The sequence below is a fragment of the Telmatherina bonti genome (genome assembly GCF_933228915.1).
Source record: "Telmatherina bonti genome assembly, chromosome: 13".
Classification (NCBI taxonomy): Eukaryota; Metazoa; Chordata; class Actinopteri; order Atheriniformes; family Telmatherinidae; genus Telmatherina; species Telmatherina bonti.
In genome coordinates this window covers 22,761,563-22,782,122 of record NC_136611.1, presented here as the reverse complement: position 1 = coordinate 22,782,122, position 20,560 = coordinate 22,761,563, and the positions used below count along the sequence as shown (strand labels likewise).

Sequence of the window (20,560 nt, the reverse complement as noted above, 5' to 3'; positions counted from 1 at the left end):
TAATACAATTGTTCTTATGAATTAGATAAATGAGTGGAGAAATTTGTTGATGAAAAGACAAAACTGCGATCTCACAATGTAACCATGTTTTATTTTTACATGAAAGCTCATCTGTTTCCATTTTGATTTGTCCATATGTATCATTGTGTGTTTGTCCACCATGGCGTCAGAGGCGACACAAGGCTCAGATTCCCATGATGCACCTCTTTTCTTTGTTCTGCTCTATGAAAGCAGCGTGTGGCTTTGTCTGCCTTTCTCATCCTCCCAGCTCGTTGCCTCAGTGGCAAGGTCTGTTTCTTTCCTTCTTCAAACCTCTCATTCTTCTTTCGTTCTTTCATATGCAGTGGGCACTGCTGCCCACTTTTCCTTTCTTTTTTCTTTTTCGCTGATCTTTTTCACTTTTTGTCTGTTATCGTTTCCTTTAATAAGCAACCAACTCTTACCAACTTACCCACTCTTCCATTGCCCCGTGCCCCTGTTTTAAAAATGTCACACCACTCAATTAGCCTTCATTTTCTTGGTTACTCTTACTCCCTTTAGAGCTTTTTTGGGTCCATATTCCCTATTCATTCTTTTTTACTACTTAAATTCTCTTAATCTTATTCTGTTGTATTCATCTGTTATTTCCTGTTCTTTGTTTAAACCGACTTTCGTTTCCCTCTTCTGTCTTTAACTTCAGCTTCACAACAGAGTTTCTGCCAATGCTTCCAATGATTCTTTACCTTCCTTTGAGATGGATCTAGCTGCCACTCACCTTAAACCCAAAATTTATTTTTTTCTTTTTCACAAAACAATTCAAAATTGCTAATTTTCCTAGTTATTTATCCTTCTGATGCTTCTTACTTGCAGTATAAAGCATTTTCAAAGATACTGTTTGTTTTGGGAAACCACTGACCTGAAATTGTGGCTGAAACTTTATCTCCTAGTATTTAAAAAAAAAGGAAATCATGAAATTTAAAATAATGTTTTTTTTCTTTCTCTGTCAAAAATGTGAATTTACTAAAGTTATCCAAGCTGCTTTTCCAAATGTTTTTCCTCCTTTTTTTTATTTTTATTTTTTTTATTTCTTATTACTCTAAATTGGCTTTCATGATCTCCCCTTCTCCATTGCCCCCAGTGATAATTCCATGCATTCACCTGCTGTGTTTGGATGTGTCAACTGGTTACGACCTAGGTCACCTTCAACAGTGAGGGAATACAAGTTCTTGACATGAGGTTTGAATGTGGTGAAGATGACATGTTGACAGCTCAAATGAATCACTTGTCACATGTCATTTCCTTCCTTCTCCCTCGTTAATTCTGCTATAAGAATGCATAGAATATAAGGAAGAATCTGGGGTGTGGGGTTGCCGGTTGTCACACAACACGTAAATTGAACACTCTAAATCCAGTTTGCTCCTCTGTCTTTTTTTTCTCTACAAATTTTCTTAACTTCTCCGTCCTCCAGACTGAGAATGCTCACATTCTTTGGCAGATGTAGGAGGAATGAATAAAACTTCGGAACAGAAGAGAAAGAAAGCGTGGTTTCTGAACGCCTGTGAGGTACAGCTAGCTGGTTCCTGGTGCAAATGTTAGTGAACTCAGCGACTCCAAGGTTGAACTTTAAACAGCCCTTTCTTTCACTGGTTCTGTATCCTTTTTTCTCCCCTTATCCTTCTTTGTTTTGTTTTTTCATTCCTATTCTGCATCAGCATCAATGCTCCCTCTCATCACACTGTCTTTCATTGCTTTTGCACTTTAGTTAATTTACTTCTGGTATTCTGTGCTTTGTGTTTTTTATACTTTGCCCTCTGTTAAAACCCTTTGTGCAAGGGTTACTGATTTTGTTGTGCCTGTTTTGAAAGATTTTATTTGTGTAAATGCATCACCTCCAAATTGCATGGTTTATTTTCTTTACATGTATTTAAATGGAACTGCATTAGGATGGAAGACATTGAAAAAGGAAAATAGGTAGTTCATGTTTTTCTACTCCTTAAGCTTGATGTACTTAATACAGTCTATTCAGTTGATGCATCCCCAATTCTATAACTTTCAATACTTATTGAAAGCCTTTTTTTTTTTTTATCCTTTATGGAGGTTTTTGAAGAGATATGTTTTGGTTATGTACCTGCACTAAAACATATTTAATTTTTTAAGCCTTGAAAGCTGACAGTGAAAAGAGATGAGCTGTTTTATGTGCCGTTTTAAGGCTTTATGTGCTGTGAAATACGATGGGGTTATGGAAGACCCAAAGACAGTAGGAAGAGGAATGGAGGAGTGTGCTAGAGACTCCTTTGATGTTTTAACCAGCTTGGAGCTGAATGTGGAACTCACTGAAGGGTAGGCCTTGTTTCATGGTGGGAATATGAAGCTAGATGTTCTCTCTGAGTTTAAAAGAAAAGTTACACACATGCAGCTCTTTTTTTTTTTTTTTTTTAAACATTCATGTTTGTTTTAAAATATTTTTTACATCAAACATAAGATTATGCATTTAAATCCAAAACCTCTACAGTGTCCAGTAAAAATGAGTTTTTGTGTCATCAGGTTGTGGTTCAGGTTCAGACCTGTTACCAGGTCAACAGGGAAAGTTTTGCAATAAGCAGTTTGTGTGTGCATGTGTACGTCCTTACAGTATGATTGTGCATCCTTTGCAATATCTCATTGGCTTTCATGTATTGCATGTCTGCCTTTCCTCCTACTGTCTTGCCCTTGTAGCTTTGAATGTATCATAGTGGTGTCAGACAACTAATCTAGCATGTTTAATATACCCTCATTCGTGCATTTTAACAGCCATTCATTCTTCATCTTCTGTCTTCCATCCCTTTCTTTCCTTTCTGCACTGCCATTCACCTTCCACCTTTCTCACCCGCTTCACTACCTGGACTGCCCACATGTAAAACTGTTTTCTCATGCATTATACCTCTTCACCTCTAACCTTCCTTTACCTTTCTTGCACCTGTTTGGTGCGGCTTAGTGTGGGTTAGTTCATCTGGTCTGAGTTCTCTTTGATGAAAACACTAGGGGGCACTGCCTGTCCTTTGTTACCCCCCTCTTTCTCTTAGCAGGATTCATTGCTGTGTATATTTGGTATGCTTATGTTCTGTCTTTGTCTGTGTGTCCATCCATGCGTTCCTATTTGTGGTTGCGTTTCATTAAAAAGCAGTCTCTTGTCAGTAAAGGATGACACAAAGCTGCAGTCAGAGAGACAGGAAGGCAAACAGGCAGTCGGTCTCTGGTGGGCACCAGGATGGGTGCATGGCCCCCACCCCTATGTCCCCACTATCACCCCCTGTTTTGTTTGGTGAACCCAGAGGTGTGGGTTAATGAAAAGGGCTTGGACCACTGAGAAGAGCGACAGTCATCTCCCAGACACTACGGCTCACCTCCAGCCCTCAGAGACCCTTTCTCCTTGACAGCACCCCCTCCTCTCCACATCTCTCTCACCATGTTGGCCTCTGTCTCCTCGGTCTCACCATATAGCCTCACTACTCAATGCCCATCTTACCATTAGACAAAGACAGATAAAGTAGAGGAGAAAGCAATGCACCTTCTGGATGCTTTTGCGTTCACCCAAAAATGTTTGTGCTTTTAATTCAAAAGTGCATCAATTTAAGGAAGGTAACTTGGACGCCTTCACACACACACACACACACACACACACACACACACAAACATGCACACACACGCACACACACACACACACACACACATATAAATATATATATATGTATATATATATATATGTATACATGTATATATATATATATATATATATATATATATATATATATATATATATATGTATATGTATATATGTATATGTATATATATATATATATGTATACATATGTATATATATATATATATATATATATATGTATATATATATATATATATATATATATACACATATGTATGTTTATTTTTTCAGTGGTACACAGACAGTTAATGAAGGGTGTTTGATAGTACTAATTGGCAGCTCCTGTCCATGCAGTGTGTGGTTGTTAGTGGATTAGGGATTGGAGAAATGAAGTGCTGTTATTGTTTAGAGGTGTCAAATTCAACACAGAACAAAGAGAATGGCAGAAACTTGCTGTGCTTGCATATCAGTACTGAATACAGGGGTAGTACACGCACACACACAATCATACGTATACACGTATATTATAGACATTCAAATGAGTGTTTCTGTCCATCCAAACTTATAGACACAGTAGCACATTAGCTGACATCACATGTGACAGTTGATCCACACTGACTTGCACACACACCCACACACACAAACACCCTTGCACACTCTTAGAAAAATCAGTCTGAAAATGACAAGATAATCACCACATTCAAACTTACCTTCAGCTCTGTGTAAATGCCTCTCTTTGAGATAAACTAATAAATATATTTTCTTTTCAAATGCACTGCACTGAAGGCCCTAATTACCATACGCTGACAAAGACCTGACAGAGGTGCAATATTTAAAAGGTAATTTTACTACAAGTAGGAGTTTGGGTAGGGAAAAGGGTCAGTGAAACACCTCCCCACGCACACACCAATGCCTCTGCCCCATTCTCTAACGGTTTATTCGCGCTTTTCGAGGACTTTTTACATGATTGACTGACAAGGTCTTTTTCAGAAATAGCATCTTCAGTAATAAGAAATAATTGACTCCCTAATCAAAAAGGGTTCATAGAATCCACAAACCCAACTGTAATTTTCTGTGGCATTTCCAGCAGAATTGACAGTCCTCATAGCTTCGGGCTCTATACTACTTTGATTTAATTGCTTTTTTTTCTCTCTTTTTTTGATAATAAGATTAATAATATGGCTTTATGCTGAACTGTGTGTGTGTGCTCAGTACATTTGTGTGTAAATGAACACTTGTCCTTCTCCCAGGTTTGTTTTTGAACAACAATATCACTTAAAAAATTTTGTTTTGGGTAGTTTAATTGTACATTTTGATTCACTGAGTTAATGATTGTTGTAATTGTATCGTCTTTCTATACTTTATCTATTTTACCTACTCTCTCTATATATAAGCCTCTATTTGCTTAGCAAATGAAGTACATTACAGTAGAGTTTAAGAAAACCTAAGTGTCCACACATTTTGTCCACAGTTTTTACACAGTGTTTTTTAATATTATCAGAATGTCGCTTCTCATTAATTGAACAGTGTGGTGGTAAAATATATTTTGTTAAAAATGACTTTATTTATGTATTTATTGATTATTTGTTTACTTTGTACATTAAAAATAGTAATTTCATTGTTTTAAACTGCAAAATAATGGGGCAAAATAACTCATACCTTACCCCAGATTGTCAGGTTTGTAATTTGGCCCCAACTTGTTCTTTGTCTATTTCTTTTCTAACTCATTTTTCAAAAAAGAAATATTGTGAATCAGGGCTGAGTGAACATGAAAATTTAAGTTAGTTTTTCTATATGACCAATAGTTTCAGTTGACCTTATGCAGTTTTCTTCATTCTTTTGAGCACAGGGAGCTCACAGAGACTCTCTTTTCCTCCTTTTATTTGTCTTTCTTTTTTCAAATTTTTTAATTTGTTCCCTTCTCTTTTCTTTATATAGCAAAGCTTACAAGACAACCACATATGAAAGAGTAAAAACTGAATAGAAAGACACTTACATTATACACATCTTTCACTTTTTCCCTCTTTCGCTTAAGTTTATTAATTAATTTGTTCATGCAGCTTTTCACTTAGAGGTTGGTCAAGTGGCCCTACAAATTTCAACAAAACAACTCTTCAATCCCTTCTGTTCAGAGGACAAACACAAACACACCCATTCACACACACACACACACCTGATTTGCCAGTAAAGTGCAGGACAGCAGGCTCTTCCAGATTTTTGTTTTTGTTTTATTTTTCTCCTCTCCTCCCCCATTCACAGCTGAGGTGAAATCAGTGTTGTGAGATATGTTGGTAGATTTTTGTGATAACCAGGCTTGACCCTTTGAAAACACATACAGTAAACATTGTGGGGATTTGTGCAACATAAACAGGAATTTCTTTGGACAAAAGTGTTGTTATTGGGGGGGAAAATGCAGAGATGTTTTTTGTGTTAACAAAAAGAGGTGAAAAGTGGCACGATTGTTATAAATTTAACTCAGCTAGCACCTTCTCATAAGAAATTGTAGAAGTGAGTGAAAATTCCACATATTTGCCTGTTGAAATTTTCCACTCTGTACCCCAATTTAGAAATATTGGCATAGATGCCAACTATGGGCTCAGTTAGTACAAGGAATCAGTGCTGGCCCATGAGGCTGTGTCCGTCTGTGTGTCTTAGAAATGGACAGCAGTACCCGATGGATATTTAACACATTAGTTTTGGCAGAGCTGAGAGTGGTGTGAAAACACACTGATTTCCTAAGTGGCAATCATATCAGCTTCACCATCAGAGAGGCAGCAGAGAGCAAACATCTGTGCGTATGTTTATAGGTGGGTGGGTGTGTATGCGCATGCATACATCTTTTTCTGTTTAAGGTGTTTTGTAAATTAAGGTGTTTATTCAATAATAAATTATAACAATAATAATATAATAATCATAATAATACATGATTGTATTATTATTATTATGGTTTTTTTTGCCCTGACTTCATCTATTTTTTTTTGCCTGACAATTAATATTTATCTGATGCTTCATCTTTTTTCTAACTATATCTGTCTATCTGGACCTTCTACCTTGGGCTTCGATATTTTACTATTAATTTTCATCCTTTTAAATACTTTTGCTTGCCTTATATATGTATAACTTTCTATCTATCCGAAATGGTAAGTAGTCTCCTCCCTGCCAGGTTTCAGGGAGCCCTTGGACTTTCTTGATGTCAGTATCACCCTGAGTTACAACACAGAGGTCTCAGCCTCCTTCTCCACCCGCCCTCTTTAGGACCTTTCCTTCCCTTCCTCCCTCCATCAATCCCATTCTCCCTCGGCCTATCCATCCTCATATCCAGCCGAGAATCACCCAACCGAAACTATGTTAAAACAGAGTCATCCCCCAGTGTACACTTAAAGGCTGTCCCTTTAACCTGCTCTGAAATACTTATGGCTATTATTATAGCTTATAAATCATTAAGAAAGTTTAATTATACGAAAATTTCATGGTGGAAATGTGCAAGTTGACACATGGGAAGGGGAATTTAATGGGCCAGCAAGTCCCAGCACCGTGAGGGAAAATATTGAGGTTAGGTTTCTATTTTACAGCATTGCCGGAGGGTGAGGAGACAGGAAGAAAGACGAAAAGACGCACTTTCGGAGCAAGAGAGAAAAAGCATTCAATGATGCACGGGCCCTAAACGTTTGCCAATGCAAACAGTAATTTTTTAACTTCACTCTTTCGACCAAAACTGTTAAAATGGACTGTAATTAAGGAATGATAAAGACATTTGCCCACTAAATATTTAGCTTTTTTTCTTTACTAAAATGTATTCTACATAACTTTGACTTTTGTTGGTAGCAATCTTTGCCTTTTTTAAGAATGCTACCTAATGAAACCTTGATGTTAATGCCATTCCCATAGTCAAAGAATTGAAAATGCCTGTAAAAGTTTTAAAACTCAATTTGTGCTGGTATTTAGCATTTTAAAGTAAAACCCTATGCAGCAGTTACAGATGTTCAAAGTGACTGCACATTTATCAAACAATTGGAGTTTATCTTTTTAATACAACAGAGTGAAAATAAAATAATAATACAAACTATGTTTGAGAAGCTGCTTGGCTCATCAGGTCTAAACCATTTAAATGTAATGTCATTGCAACCAAACAGATTTCAGTCAAGTGATTACCTGCTGCAACTTAAGCATCTTGGGACTCAAGAGGTTATGGAACTGTATATCACTCACAGAAAGAAAAGATTTATTTGGAAAATCACTGATGTGATGCTTTAAGTGTGGAGAACTTAAAAGAAAAACACAGCGTAGTTGACAAGAATTAGGCTTTTCGTTAGTTTTGTTTTTTAAATAAATGCTCAACACCACATGCGGGCAAGTCTTTTATTTGTATAGCAAATTTCAAAGCAACTCAAAGTGCTTTACATAAAACTTTAACTTTCAGGAAGCATGAAAAACTTTAAAAAGAAATTAAATAAAAAGTGAAAAAACTATAAAGTAGGAAAAATAAATGAAATAAAAGTGACAGTGGGAGGAATCAACAATTGTTTTGATAGAATTCAACAAATAAGAAAATTTTAACCTTGATTCACCATACCTGCAGTTTTCTTGGAGTTTGTTCAACATGTGAGGTGCATAAAAACCGAACGCCACCTCTCGATGCTTAGTTCTGACTCTAGAAAGAGAATCAACATTAGACCCTGATGACCTGAGGGATTTTTTGGTTTGTAATGAACCAGAAGATCTTGAATATATTTAGGCCCTAACCCATTCAGTGCTTTATAAACTAACAAAAGGATTTTGAAGTCACTTCTTTGACAGATGGGAAACCACTGTAAAGACTTGAAGGCTGAAGTTATAATGTTCCACTTTCTTTATCTTTGGGCACAGTCACATCAGCCTTTTTGATTAGAATCCAACTCTGTTTGCTTGGAAAGTCCACCTTGTTTGGGGAGCAGTGAGTGCGCCAAACAAATTCTGACCAAAGGGGTTGGACTTGGTCCACCTACAAACGCAGGTCTCGGCCTGTTTCTAGCAAACCAAACACAGGAAGTGGACTACAAAAAAATGACTTCCTGCATTTGGTGTAGCATTGCATTGTGGGTAAATACATTGATATGATCTTCTGCCTTGTCTATTGTTACAGACAAAACAAAAAAAAAAACCCAAAACAAAGAATTTCATGCTCCATGTTTAACTCACAACAGTTTTCTTCTTTACGCAGGTCTTGTCCTCTCTTTTGCAATATACTAGTGCAGCACCACCTTTGGTGAGAACGGGGATATATTATTCTCATGGTTTGGCTCGTTTGACCAAAATGCTGCATGAATGCAATCTCAGTCCACATAAATACAACAGAGCCAAGTTCCCCAATCGGACCGAGTCTAGCGGACTGTCCTCATGTGAATGCACCCTTAGTAAGGACTTGAGCAGCAGCATTCTGGACTAACTGCAGCTGTCTGATGGATTCTTAGGGAGACCTGTAGGGAAGATATTACAGTAGCCTAGTTTGCCAAATATAAATACATGGACAAGTTTTTCTAAATCCTAATAAGACATCAGTCCCTTAATCCTTGATATGTTCTTTAAGTGAGAAAAGACTGACTGCACAACTGTCTTGATGCAACTGCTAAAATTGAGGTTTAAATCCATGACACCAAGATATTTAACATTTTAGTTGGTTTGACCTTAGCTGTTTGAACCTGAGTGTTAACTTTTAATCTTTCTTTCTTGACTCTAAAAACTTTTATGTTAGTTTTGTCTTAATTTTGCTGAAGTTTTGGCATATCCAGTCTTTAATTTGATCAATGCATTTGATCAGAGTTCGGATCAGATTATAGTCTCCTGGTGTATTGGTATAGTCATCCTGGTTGTGTCATCAGCATTACTATGGTAACATGTTTTGTTGTTTTTCAGAATGTGAGTAGGTGGGTAAATGTAATATTGAACAGCAGTGGGACCAAAATGGAGCTTTGAGGAAATCTACAGGTTATTTTAATGTGCTCAGATGTTTAGTTGCTTATAGACTCAAAGTACTGACTGTCTTTTAAATAGGATTTAAACCAATAAATTGCAGTGCCAGAAAGTCCTACCCAGTTTTTCATTCGACCTAGTAAAATGTTACAGTCGACCATGTCAAATGAAGCCCTGAGATCCAATAGTACAAGGAACAAAATGTTGCTGCTATATGTGCTCAAGCAGATGCCATTTAAAACCTTAACTAGAGCAGTTGCAGTGCTGTGACGTGGCCGAAAACTGGATTGGTATCTATCAAAACAGTTATTTAGTGTCAGGAAGTTGTGTAATTATTGAAAGACTACTTTTCCTGTATTCTTACTAAGAAAAGGGAGATTTCTTTTCTATTTCATTGGTGGCTTAATGATGGCTATTTTTTAGGTTTGAAGGAAGGCATCTAAAAGTATAGAGAAACAAATTTACAAGCTAATTATTACCCTTCACTAACCTACTATTTTGTACTTTGCTTTCCACACAACACCATCCATTTCTTCTTAACTTCATCCCCCCTCCCTGCCCTCTCTCACTGGTCTCTTCTCCCTTCCCGTCTTCCTCTTGTTTTCCATGCGGGCACAAGCAGGGCGCAATGCCCGCGGTCGGCAGGTTTCCTGGCACACCGCTCCTCATCCTCTGCCTTTTGTTTCCACCAGTGGACAACTATTCTCCACCTCTGCTGTGTCAGTAAATATTTATTGGCCTTCCTTTTCCTTACCGCCCCCACTGATTTCGGTGTGTATCTGCTTGTATGAATGTGTGCATTTTGCATGTTTATACACACATTGAGTCCTCTTTAACACGTACATGGACATATACAACCTCCACTCACCCAGTGTCCAGTGCTGTCACTCACACAAACTAGCAATTTGTACCAACCCCCCCCCAACCCCCTCTTCATCATGCAGAAGAGGAAGAAGGAAAAAGAGGAGGAAGTCATTGCAGTTTTCTCTTGCTCACTCCCTCCACCTCTACCCCCTTGCCTTAACTAAAGTTCATGCCCTGGAGACTCGGAAAGGAAAAAACCCTGCGAGTAAATGCACATGACCTCAGTTAGCAAAACCTCTGTACACTCCCTCAACACTAAAGTTTGCACATACACAAACATACTCCCTTTGCTCCCTTGAGGCCTGTGGCCTCGTGCTAGAGAGGGCTTCCTTCCTGCGGTTAAGACAAAGGAAGCTAGGGACCAACTGGGGACCTGGGGCCGCTGCTTCAAAGCCACAGGAAGCGCTGGTGTTGTCTCTTCCTGTGGAGGGTGTTGGAGCGTGGGGGCCAGCTGCCTGTGTTTTCACAGCAAGGATGAACAGATAGGAGTGTGTTTTGAGTGCGTCACAGATGGGGTAGTCAGAGTAGGTAAACACACCACACTGCAACTTGAATCTATCCTTTTTTGTGTCGTGAGATAAATTACAAGCAAAGTTAAGTCACATGCAGGGAGAAAAATCCAGTGGTGACTAAAAGTCAGATCCAATGGAACACCATTAAGTTAGCGGACATTTGTTGCTTTGTCATTACTTTACAATATAAAGTGCATGAGCAAATCACTGCGAAAGCATCGGACAGCCTTTGTGCTTGTTTTTCCTACTTTGTCATCACCACTGTCTCAGCAGTGCCCACACATGCTTTCAGTGTGCATCTTTGTGTTTGTGCTCCTCTTCCAATGTTGTTTTGTTGGGATTTATGGGGGTGTACGTGTTAGTGTGTTATGTGTTTTCAAACCTTCTGGTGTGCACCTACATGCATGTTTGTTTGCTTTTCTGTGTTCGTCCTGGCTCCTCTGATGCTCTCCTCTTACTCTCTGGCAGCAACAGGACAGTTAATCAATCAAATATTTAAGCAGCGCTTCAGTGCTCAGTGGGTAGTCCTAGATTATCTGTGGCTGTTGGCAGTGCACGATGCAGCCACATTATAAGCCTTGTCCCTGACTGGCATCGTCATGGGGTGCATACACACGCACACAAACACACACTATGTCCTCCTTCCCACTGGCCTCCTCTCAGTCTTTGCTCACTCTCACCAACACTAGATTTTTGCCTTTTTTTAAAAAAAATGTTGCTCATTTTCTGTCATTCTCTCCCTATCCCTTGTTTTTCTCTCTTGTTTGCTGCTCTCTATTTGCACTTGCTCTCTATGTATAATTGTGGCTTTTCACATTGACTATCAGACAGTGAGTAAGGTCCCTTAAAGAGCTCTCATCTTTCTGTCTTTGCCTGTTTTCTATTTCTCTTGGGCTGCATTCTTTCTGAGGATGAGTCTGTCTGTCTCCCCGCAGGGAACTCCATTGTGGATTACCATTCAGTTTTTTGCCCAATTATCTTGTGGCTTTTGCTGCCTTTGACACATAATTATCAAAGGCATAAATAATTGTCTTTATTATTGCCGGTGTTTAGATGTAACATCAGTGAAGCAGTTGTGAGCAAGGGAGCATCACAGGGAGAGGAGAGAAATGAAGTATTTATCTCGACCAGAGATTAGCTTAGCATGCTGTTAAATGATGTCTCCCCGCTTATTTCAACTCCTCGTCCAGATAAATAAACATGATTAATCTGTCCTTTTCCCCTCCTCCATACACACACACATTGCATATCATCAACTACGTCAACAATGAAAATAGGATTATATGCAAGAAAAAGTCTGGTAACTAGCTGGCTCTGTTGAAAGAAACTGCTTAAGATGCTGAAGTCTGTACTTCGCTGAGGGTCAGGTAAGAGGTCCAGTAGGGCTGCACAATTAATCGGATTTTGATCGTGATCACGATTTTGGTGGCCACAATTTAACAAACCTGATCATCAACGATATTTACATTCAAAACGTGAGCTCTGCTGCATGCGTCTTTGATCACACAATTCTCAACCAGTCTGCCAACCACTAGGGAACGAACGTGTGGTTAAGGCTTCATTAAGTTGCGTAAAGACCATGCGTGCACACCTTTTACCAGCCATCAGTTAAGTATCGTTGGATAGGTTGGACATTTTAGGTGGGCGTGGTTAACACATGAAAGCATGAAACGATAAGATGCCGTTTCTGCATTTTTCCTGTTGCAGGTAAAACGGATTGTTTTGATTAAACAGCTGATCGAGTTGGTAAAAATTCCGAAGAATTTTAAAACATGTGGCATTAAAATACACGAACCCTGCCGCGTGCACGACCCGCTGTGCCGCGGATGGCATTGCTCGTTAAATAGGAAATAAACAGCTTCATTGCACAAAAAGCAGACATGTCAGTCTGCTTTGATCCCTCCCGGCTTCAGAGGAAGTATCTCGTGGAGGACGTAACAAGCTTTAGACTGATGAGAACAAGTCATGTCTTGAATGGAAAATATAGCTGCATCAAAACTTTGGATACGAAATATGAGATCCCTTCCTGTAATTATTTTCCCAAAGGGGCGTTGCCTGTGCTGTATGAAAAATGTTGAGGGAATAAAGAGGGAGCGCTATACATACACATATATATGCATGTGTATACATGCATATATGTGTGTGCATATATATATATATATATATATATATATATATATATATATATATATATATATATATATATATATATATATAAATGTGTGTGTAGAATTGCCAGTTAGGTTGATTACAAGTTGTGGATTAAAAATACATGCAAGACAATGCTAGACCTCATGTGGCTGAAGTGTGTCAGCTGTTCCTGCAACACGAAGGCATTGATGTTATGGACTGGCCCGCCTATTCCCCAGACCAGACAAGAACAGTAAAATGCTTTTCATGACAAACCCTATTTTCTTATTAAATACTTCACAAAACAACTTAAAGTTAAGGAGTCCAAGGCAAACTACAGGAAAAATGTAGAAAGTCAACTCTAACAGAATAATGTGAGGGATCCAAGGTCACGAATTAACAAAATCACTGGCTCTAAGTTAAAGGGTGATCAGACTGATGGAAGTTTGGGCAGAGCTAATAAGCTGAACATGTTCTTCAATAGGTTCATTTAACCCCCTGCCTCCAGCCCAACATATCACACACCCTCCTCAAGCCCACAGCTTTCCTGTCACACCTTCACTTTGTCATGCTGTAGCTCAGTCATGGACCTGAACACAGGTTTATCTCCTTCCACATCTACTGAGACCACCTTTAGCAAGTCTGTGTCCTGCAGTCAGGTGAAGTAAAAACTGGAGAAACTGAATTTGAACAGGGCTCCAAGGTTTTAAAACTGGGTCAGAACAACAATGTTGGATTTTTTGTGAGTTTGTGTGAATGAGTGAATGTGCATACATGTGTAGCCTGTCATTTTTTCTGTCTCCACAGTTGCTCACTTTTATCTTTATCCTTTCAAATGTAACTCTGCTCAGTCTGCTGTATTCTTCACCATGGTGAAGATGCTCTGGTGGAAGCCTTATCAGCTGGATGATATATTAGTCTTTAGTACCTTAATAGATTCCATTTATCTCTATACACTCTGTCTTTAATTTGGCTGGGCATGAGAGGACGTATTCAAATTCCCAGTCAGTGCTGGTCTCTTTGATAGCTTCAGCTTTAGCCACACACAGATCCATACTGTAGCCCCACCTAAAACCCTCCATTATCAGTGAAAACAAAGGGGCTTTAGCTGAATTTAGTCTTGCTAAACTTGAACATTTATATGCTGATATTTAGTCTGTTTTTATGAGCAAGCATCATCTGTGCTTCACATACTAAACTCTTTCTCATATGCACTACCTCATAAATACTAACAAAAGTCTAGCAGTCTAGTATCAATGTTTTCATTAATCTACATGGCACTGAAGGTGAAGCTTTAAAATAATCATTTGCCATCCACTAATTTAATTAAAGCTGCTCCACAGCAATACATAGACTTTCTTTCCAGCAGTCTCTTTCCCAGCTCACTAGACAAAGTCAGTAAGTGAATTTTAACATATTGTTGAAAGTCTTGCCCCCACCCCCCGTTTTTATCTCAAAACCAAGCAGAGTAAAACAACTTGTTCCCAAGGCCTGGCTATAGTGTTCCTTTGGGTCCGACCAGTGGTGTGGGAAGTCTATTGTAGTGTGGTAACAAGTCCTTTGTGTGACATTTTCCTTGGCGTTGACATTCAGAGGGGAATAGGAAGACGAGCTTGCGAACGCCACATTCTTTGTGACATGTGAAGGGAAAGGGTATTAAGAATGGGAACCAAGGTATTTGAACGTGCACAGGAAAGGACATTTGCACAGAGCGTGACAAGGACACACTATTGCTCTTTTTTATATTTCACTTCATAACCTTATGCTATACACCAAGTTGAATCTGTATCATCCAGTTACAAACCTGTCCTCTGGGCCAATGACATCCCAGGACTGGGAGTACATCTTTTCTCCAGGCAAATGTCTGCTTACAGTGCAAGAATCCGAGTAATTAAATTCATATCTATGCTTCTCAAGATGTAATAATTATTATTCTTAAGAGTTTTTGTTTATTACAAAGTAAGTTCCATTTCAGTTAAATTTTGTAATAAACCATGACTCATACAAGTTTAATTTTCTGTCTTTGGCAGATGAATCAAAGGGAAACACAGGTGAGGAACAGAGTGTGTGCTGTAGCACTCAGTGACTCTGCTCACAACATCTGGCAACAGGAGACCAGCAAAGGAGCACAGGATTGGATGCAGCAGGTAAAATAAGCAGACATCAGCTCAAAAATATAGCCGCAAACCAAAACAAATAAAGATGCAGCACAGTGGTCCATTCATGAACTCCTATCTCATCATGCAAATTAAGTTCTTTGCTCCTTTCTCCCTACACAACCCTGCTGACCCACACAGGACACCTGTCTTACAGCTAGCCTAAGAAGTTGTGGAGGATTTTTATCTTTTATGTGTGTGTGTATTTTTTTTTAATAATCAGCCGCTTTTTCTCCTGGGTGCATGTCAACAAATAACTGAGATAGTTAACCCTGCTAGTCAATGTGTATGCAGCCGTGTGGGAATTTTGATATGATGTGTTTATATGATAAGTATGTGAGACAGAATGCACGTGCACATGTGCATTTGTGTTAGCTTCATTTTAGAATTTGCCCTTTCTGGTGCGACCTCTTGCCATATGCATCACCTGAGCTCACTCAGTATGCACATACAGATGAGGACCAACCAAGACCAGCACTGCTGGAGAGCAAGAGATGCAAATGTCATGTGCTCTCTTTCTTTCTCTTTCTCTCTCTCTCTCTCTCTCTCTCACACACACACACACACACACACACACACACACACACACACACACACACACACACATACATGTGCACATACCATACCTGCTTTTGTAATGCATTTTCTTTTAAATCTATGGTGTTTTTGTGTCTTTTTGTCTGTGTGTATGCTCAAGTGCATTACTTGCCTGTAAATGTTTGTAAGGTAGAGTGACTATTGGGGATTCAAGGTTGCACTGCCCCCAACTCCATGTTTAGTTTTTCTTATTTTGATCCATCTGAGGGACATGAGGGACACGGCATAATTGAAAAATGAACCAAGTTACTATTTATAATGATTACCCAGAACAATAAATCAAAAATAACCTTCAGTGTCCAGTCAGACAATAGACAGGCAAGGATTCACTCTCTCTCATATTCATTAACCTACTGTCCTTTTTTTTTGGCTGGATGCAGACGGAAGTCAGCCTAATTAAGAGGAAACAGGGCTGACCTTTGCTTTGCTTTGCTTTAAAGAATAGTCATGTTTCCATTTGTCTATATGTGCAGTTCCAAGTATTACATGAAAACATGAAAAAAATGACAGGTTTTATGAGTTCTTTTTTGTATGTACTTGACATTCAAGCAAATTATGCTAAATGGAAAGAACATTTCTAACACAGCTAATGTATATCCCATGTTTCTGCTATATGCCATCATGAAAGACTAATAAGTATGACCAACTGATAAATATTTTTTCCCTTGGGATTTTAAGCTGGTTAGCCATCGAGAACTCCTCTAGTTAATTTACATCATAAGGTTCCTTTTTCTGATTGACTCAGAATGCTAATCTCATGTGGGGAACACTATTGTGGTTTTTTTCCCAGTATTTCTGGATGTGATCATTAAAAGCTGGTGTACATGTGCATAATGGTATATGAAACTTAATGGTGTGTGAAACATATACACACCAGCACAGTTGGTGTAGATATCAGCAACTGGATCTTGAATGTAAGACAAAACCCCCCCCAAAAAACCCCAAAAAATAACAATCTTTGTTGCCCAAAAAGGTAAGGGCAGAAACACACACACACAAATACACACACACACACACACACACACACACACACACACACACACACACACACACACACACACACACACACACACACACACACACACAAGGAGAGCACCCAGGATTCTGCAGCACACCCAACAGAAGTATTACGCCCTGGGTGATGTTCAGATATGGGTGCTCATAAGAGTAAGTGCATGTGAGGTCGGGGAACCCCAGCCAGGCATTGGTCTGTTCTCATCGAATGGAGATAATTCCCTCCTTTCAAGGTTAAAGAGGTCACTGGATGGTGGGATGGAGGGATCAGAACAGTAGAAAAGAGGAGATGGGATTTAGAGATCAGTGCCTGCTGAGCCAGGTTACGAAGACCAAATGGGTCAGACAAGGGGCATCTGATGTCACAACAAGGACATAATATTCAGAGTAAAGTTGATATAAAACAGAGAAAAAGAAGAAATAGAAAAATATTAAATGAATATGGTGTGAGAAACATTTAATTATTCAAATCCAGCTGACTGCCACTGAGAAAACACATGGTAGAGCTCTGGAAAAGGAAAAACAGAAAGACAGGTACAATATGAATGGAGTGAATACAGATGGATGAGAAGGCATAAAGACGTATGTGGAGATAGATGAGTAGCACTGCGAGGAGAAGTGAGTGTGAGAGAGAATCCGAATTATGGTGTACAGCTGGCAGCCTGTCAGAGTCTCTAAGGTGTCTCCTGTCACTGTGCTGGCCTGCTGTCACACTCTAGTGGCCTGCCCAGAACATACATACACATATACACACATACACACATACACACACACACACACACACACACACACACACACACACACACTTCTTACATACACAGAGAGTATCACTATGGTCATGAATAAAGCATCCTAATCCATAGAGATTATACTGCAACTGAAGGAGGTGAGAGAGAGAGAGAGACAGTCTCAGTGACAGTGAGCAAGAATTGATCCTCAGGACTTCTTTCTGAGAAGTTAGGTTGCAAGCTGTCATGTGTGCAATAGTTTAGCAGACTTTTATGTATTTATTGCAATGTTTTTCATTGCAGTGTTTTGCACTTTAAAAAGACAAAAATATGGAGATACTGGTTTAGAATTGAATTACATAAGATATACATGATTGCAGAGATACACACTATGTACTGCTGTTTAATCTTTGCAGTAATATGCCTAACAGATCTCTAGAAACTGTACAAGATCAATTTGTTGCTTATTTAAATTTTTGGTCACCATTATCCAGGTGTTTTATACTCATTTAGGATTTTGTGTTGAGTGTGTTATTGAAGTTGGGTCAAGCTTGATGTCATAGTGCTTTTAAGTTATTAATAGGGTTTGTGCAGAAAAAAGAATGCAATCATAGTGCCCTGTTTTTGATGGTACTGTAAAGGAAGGAGTACGACTTCCACTCTACACAACAGGTGGTGAATCTCACTCACAGATTAAAACATATAAATGCAGATAAGGGGAAAAGCATTGTTGGCCTTTTGATTTGCTTTATTACTTTAGTGGATCTTTTCTAATTTAATTTCCTGATGAAATTGATCAATTAAAAGGCATTTTGATAGATTTAACACATTGTACCTTGCAACTGGGTTTTGCAGAATATGTACATGTGCATGTTCAAAGAACAGATCTAAATACACAATGAGGAACACATGCACAGAGCAACAGAGTTGAGTAAAGTCAGATCTATTTACATGTTTGTTTCTTTGCTGTCCTTTAGTTCAATGGCACCATTGATCGGTGGATGAGCTGCTTGAAGTGGTGATGCTATGCATCAGTGGCAGCCGATGTGATGTGCCATCCTTTTGTCATGTCGCCCTGCTCTAATCCCAGCCAGCAGGCCTTGCCTTTATGTGACTGCTGTTATGCTTGTGGTCTCCCACAGCTCTGGGGCTTTGTGCTGTGTGTGTGCATTTATGCAAGGGTTTGTGTGCACATGTGTGTTGTTGCCTTGACAAATCTATTCAAACCTTAGCCTCCCTGCCTCCATTGGTGGTGATGGTGGAGTTGTAGTGGAGGGAGTAGAGCCCTTTGAAAGACTCCCTTCCTTTCCCTCTCTCCAGCCGCCTTCAGCCGACTGCTCCACAGCACAGCTGACATCTTCCTCCAGACAGACTGAATGAATTAAAGGAGATACAATGAGACACTTGATGTAGCAGTCAAGGAGCCCCACTGCTTCTATGCTGCTCTGCAGAGCTGTGCCCTCAAGCCCAGCCTCAGAGGAGAGCACATCTAGGGCAAAGCGAAGGATCTAAAAATATGCGATATGCCACTGTTTACTAAGATGACTTCTCATCTTAACCCAACACTAAACCCCAAGCTGTCTCCCCCTTTTCCTTTCTCATCTCTCCTCTGATCTTTTCTTCAACCTCTATGATTCCTCTTATTCTATATCCTCTCAACAATTCTTGCATGTTTGGTTTACACGGCTGATGGACTAACACATTTAGGATAAGAGTGAATGAGGCATTTCTATTACTTCTATCATTAAAGAGTCAGAATCAGCTTGTACTTTATTCCCTGTTTATTTCATCTGACTAGATTGGAATGATGAAATGAAAAAGAAGTAAACTTTATTTCCATTGAGCTGTTTTTATATACAATTCCCAACTGAATTTGTTCTGTGTGCTTGATGATATTTGTCAAAGATTTGGATACATGTGAGCAAAGTTTCATCATGATCATTTTGTAAATGAGATAGTTCTGCATAAGCTTCTACTAAACAGATCACAGTAGAACAGCAGTGTACTAAATGTCAGGCTGAAATTTTTGACATCCCAGTTGCACATTTGGACACTGACCTACAAGGAGGTGTGCTACAACCTTTGACTTCTGCTTTTGCTGCAGTTACAATCAAGCATGAAAGCAACGAATTACTATTATTCATACTTACCCTTATGCTCAAAAGGTATTAGTGTGCTAATGTCAATGGTAACTAGAATTTTGTGTGTATACACTCATGCCACAAATTCACTACATCCCGACTAGGCTGTATTTCAACATGAAGACATTTCATCCTCTTTGAAACAAAACCTATGGATAACGATAACATATATAAACTGTATGCAGTCGGTGCAAAATAAATTCTTAAAACTCATTTCTTTTCTTTGGCCTATGATGGAGTTATTATTTAGTAATATTTTAGTTTAAACACACACACACACACATATATATATATATATATATATATATATATATATATATATATATATATATATATATATATATATATATATATATAACATATATACAACTGGTAAGAAAAGTCCATTTTTTAACAACATTTTATTTGACCCTTTCACAAAATCTTTATAAAAGAATTAAAAATGTATTTTTTGGTATTTTTACTATTTCTTACCATGCGATAGATCAAAATGTAGTGTAGTCCCTTGCTTTTTGGTATCCACCAGGCTGCAGTAGACCAGTATCATATGGTATACAAAAGGGTTTTGAGTAAAGTTTCCACCATGAAGTGATGCAAAATATCTCAGGAACTGTATGTATCAAATATGATTACTTTTGGCTTTATGGCTTTAAAGTGCTTTATATATAAAGTAGGCTTAGCTTGGCTACCACAATATTGATCAGCCTTTTCAAAGATTTATTTTGCAAGAATGCTAAAGAAAAAAATTCAAATATTCTTAAACGGAAAAGGCTTCATCAACCTTAGGAACTAGAACTAATGATATTAACAAATAAAACTTTTCAGTTTTTTAGCATAACTACACATTAGT

At 38.6% G+C, this 20,560-nt stretch overlaps 1 protein-coding gene across 1 annotated transcript in view; it reads left to right on the top strand.

Annotated features, from left to right (window-relative positions):
- arb2a (ARB2 cotranscriptional regulator A) overlaps nucleotides 1–20,560 on the top strand; it is a 157,442-nt gene that overhangs the window by 86,110 nt on the left and 50,772 nt on the right. The window contains exon 9 of the mRNA XM_079251959.1: nucleotides 15,105–15,221. Coding sequence (XP_079108085.1) covers nucleotides 15,105–15,221 — 117 coding nt within the window. The remainder of the gene's footprint in view (nucleotides 1–15,104; nucleotides 15,222–20,560) is intronic.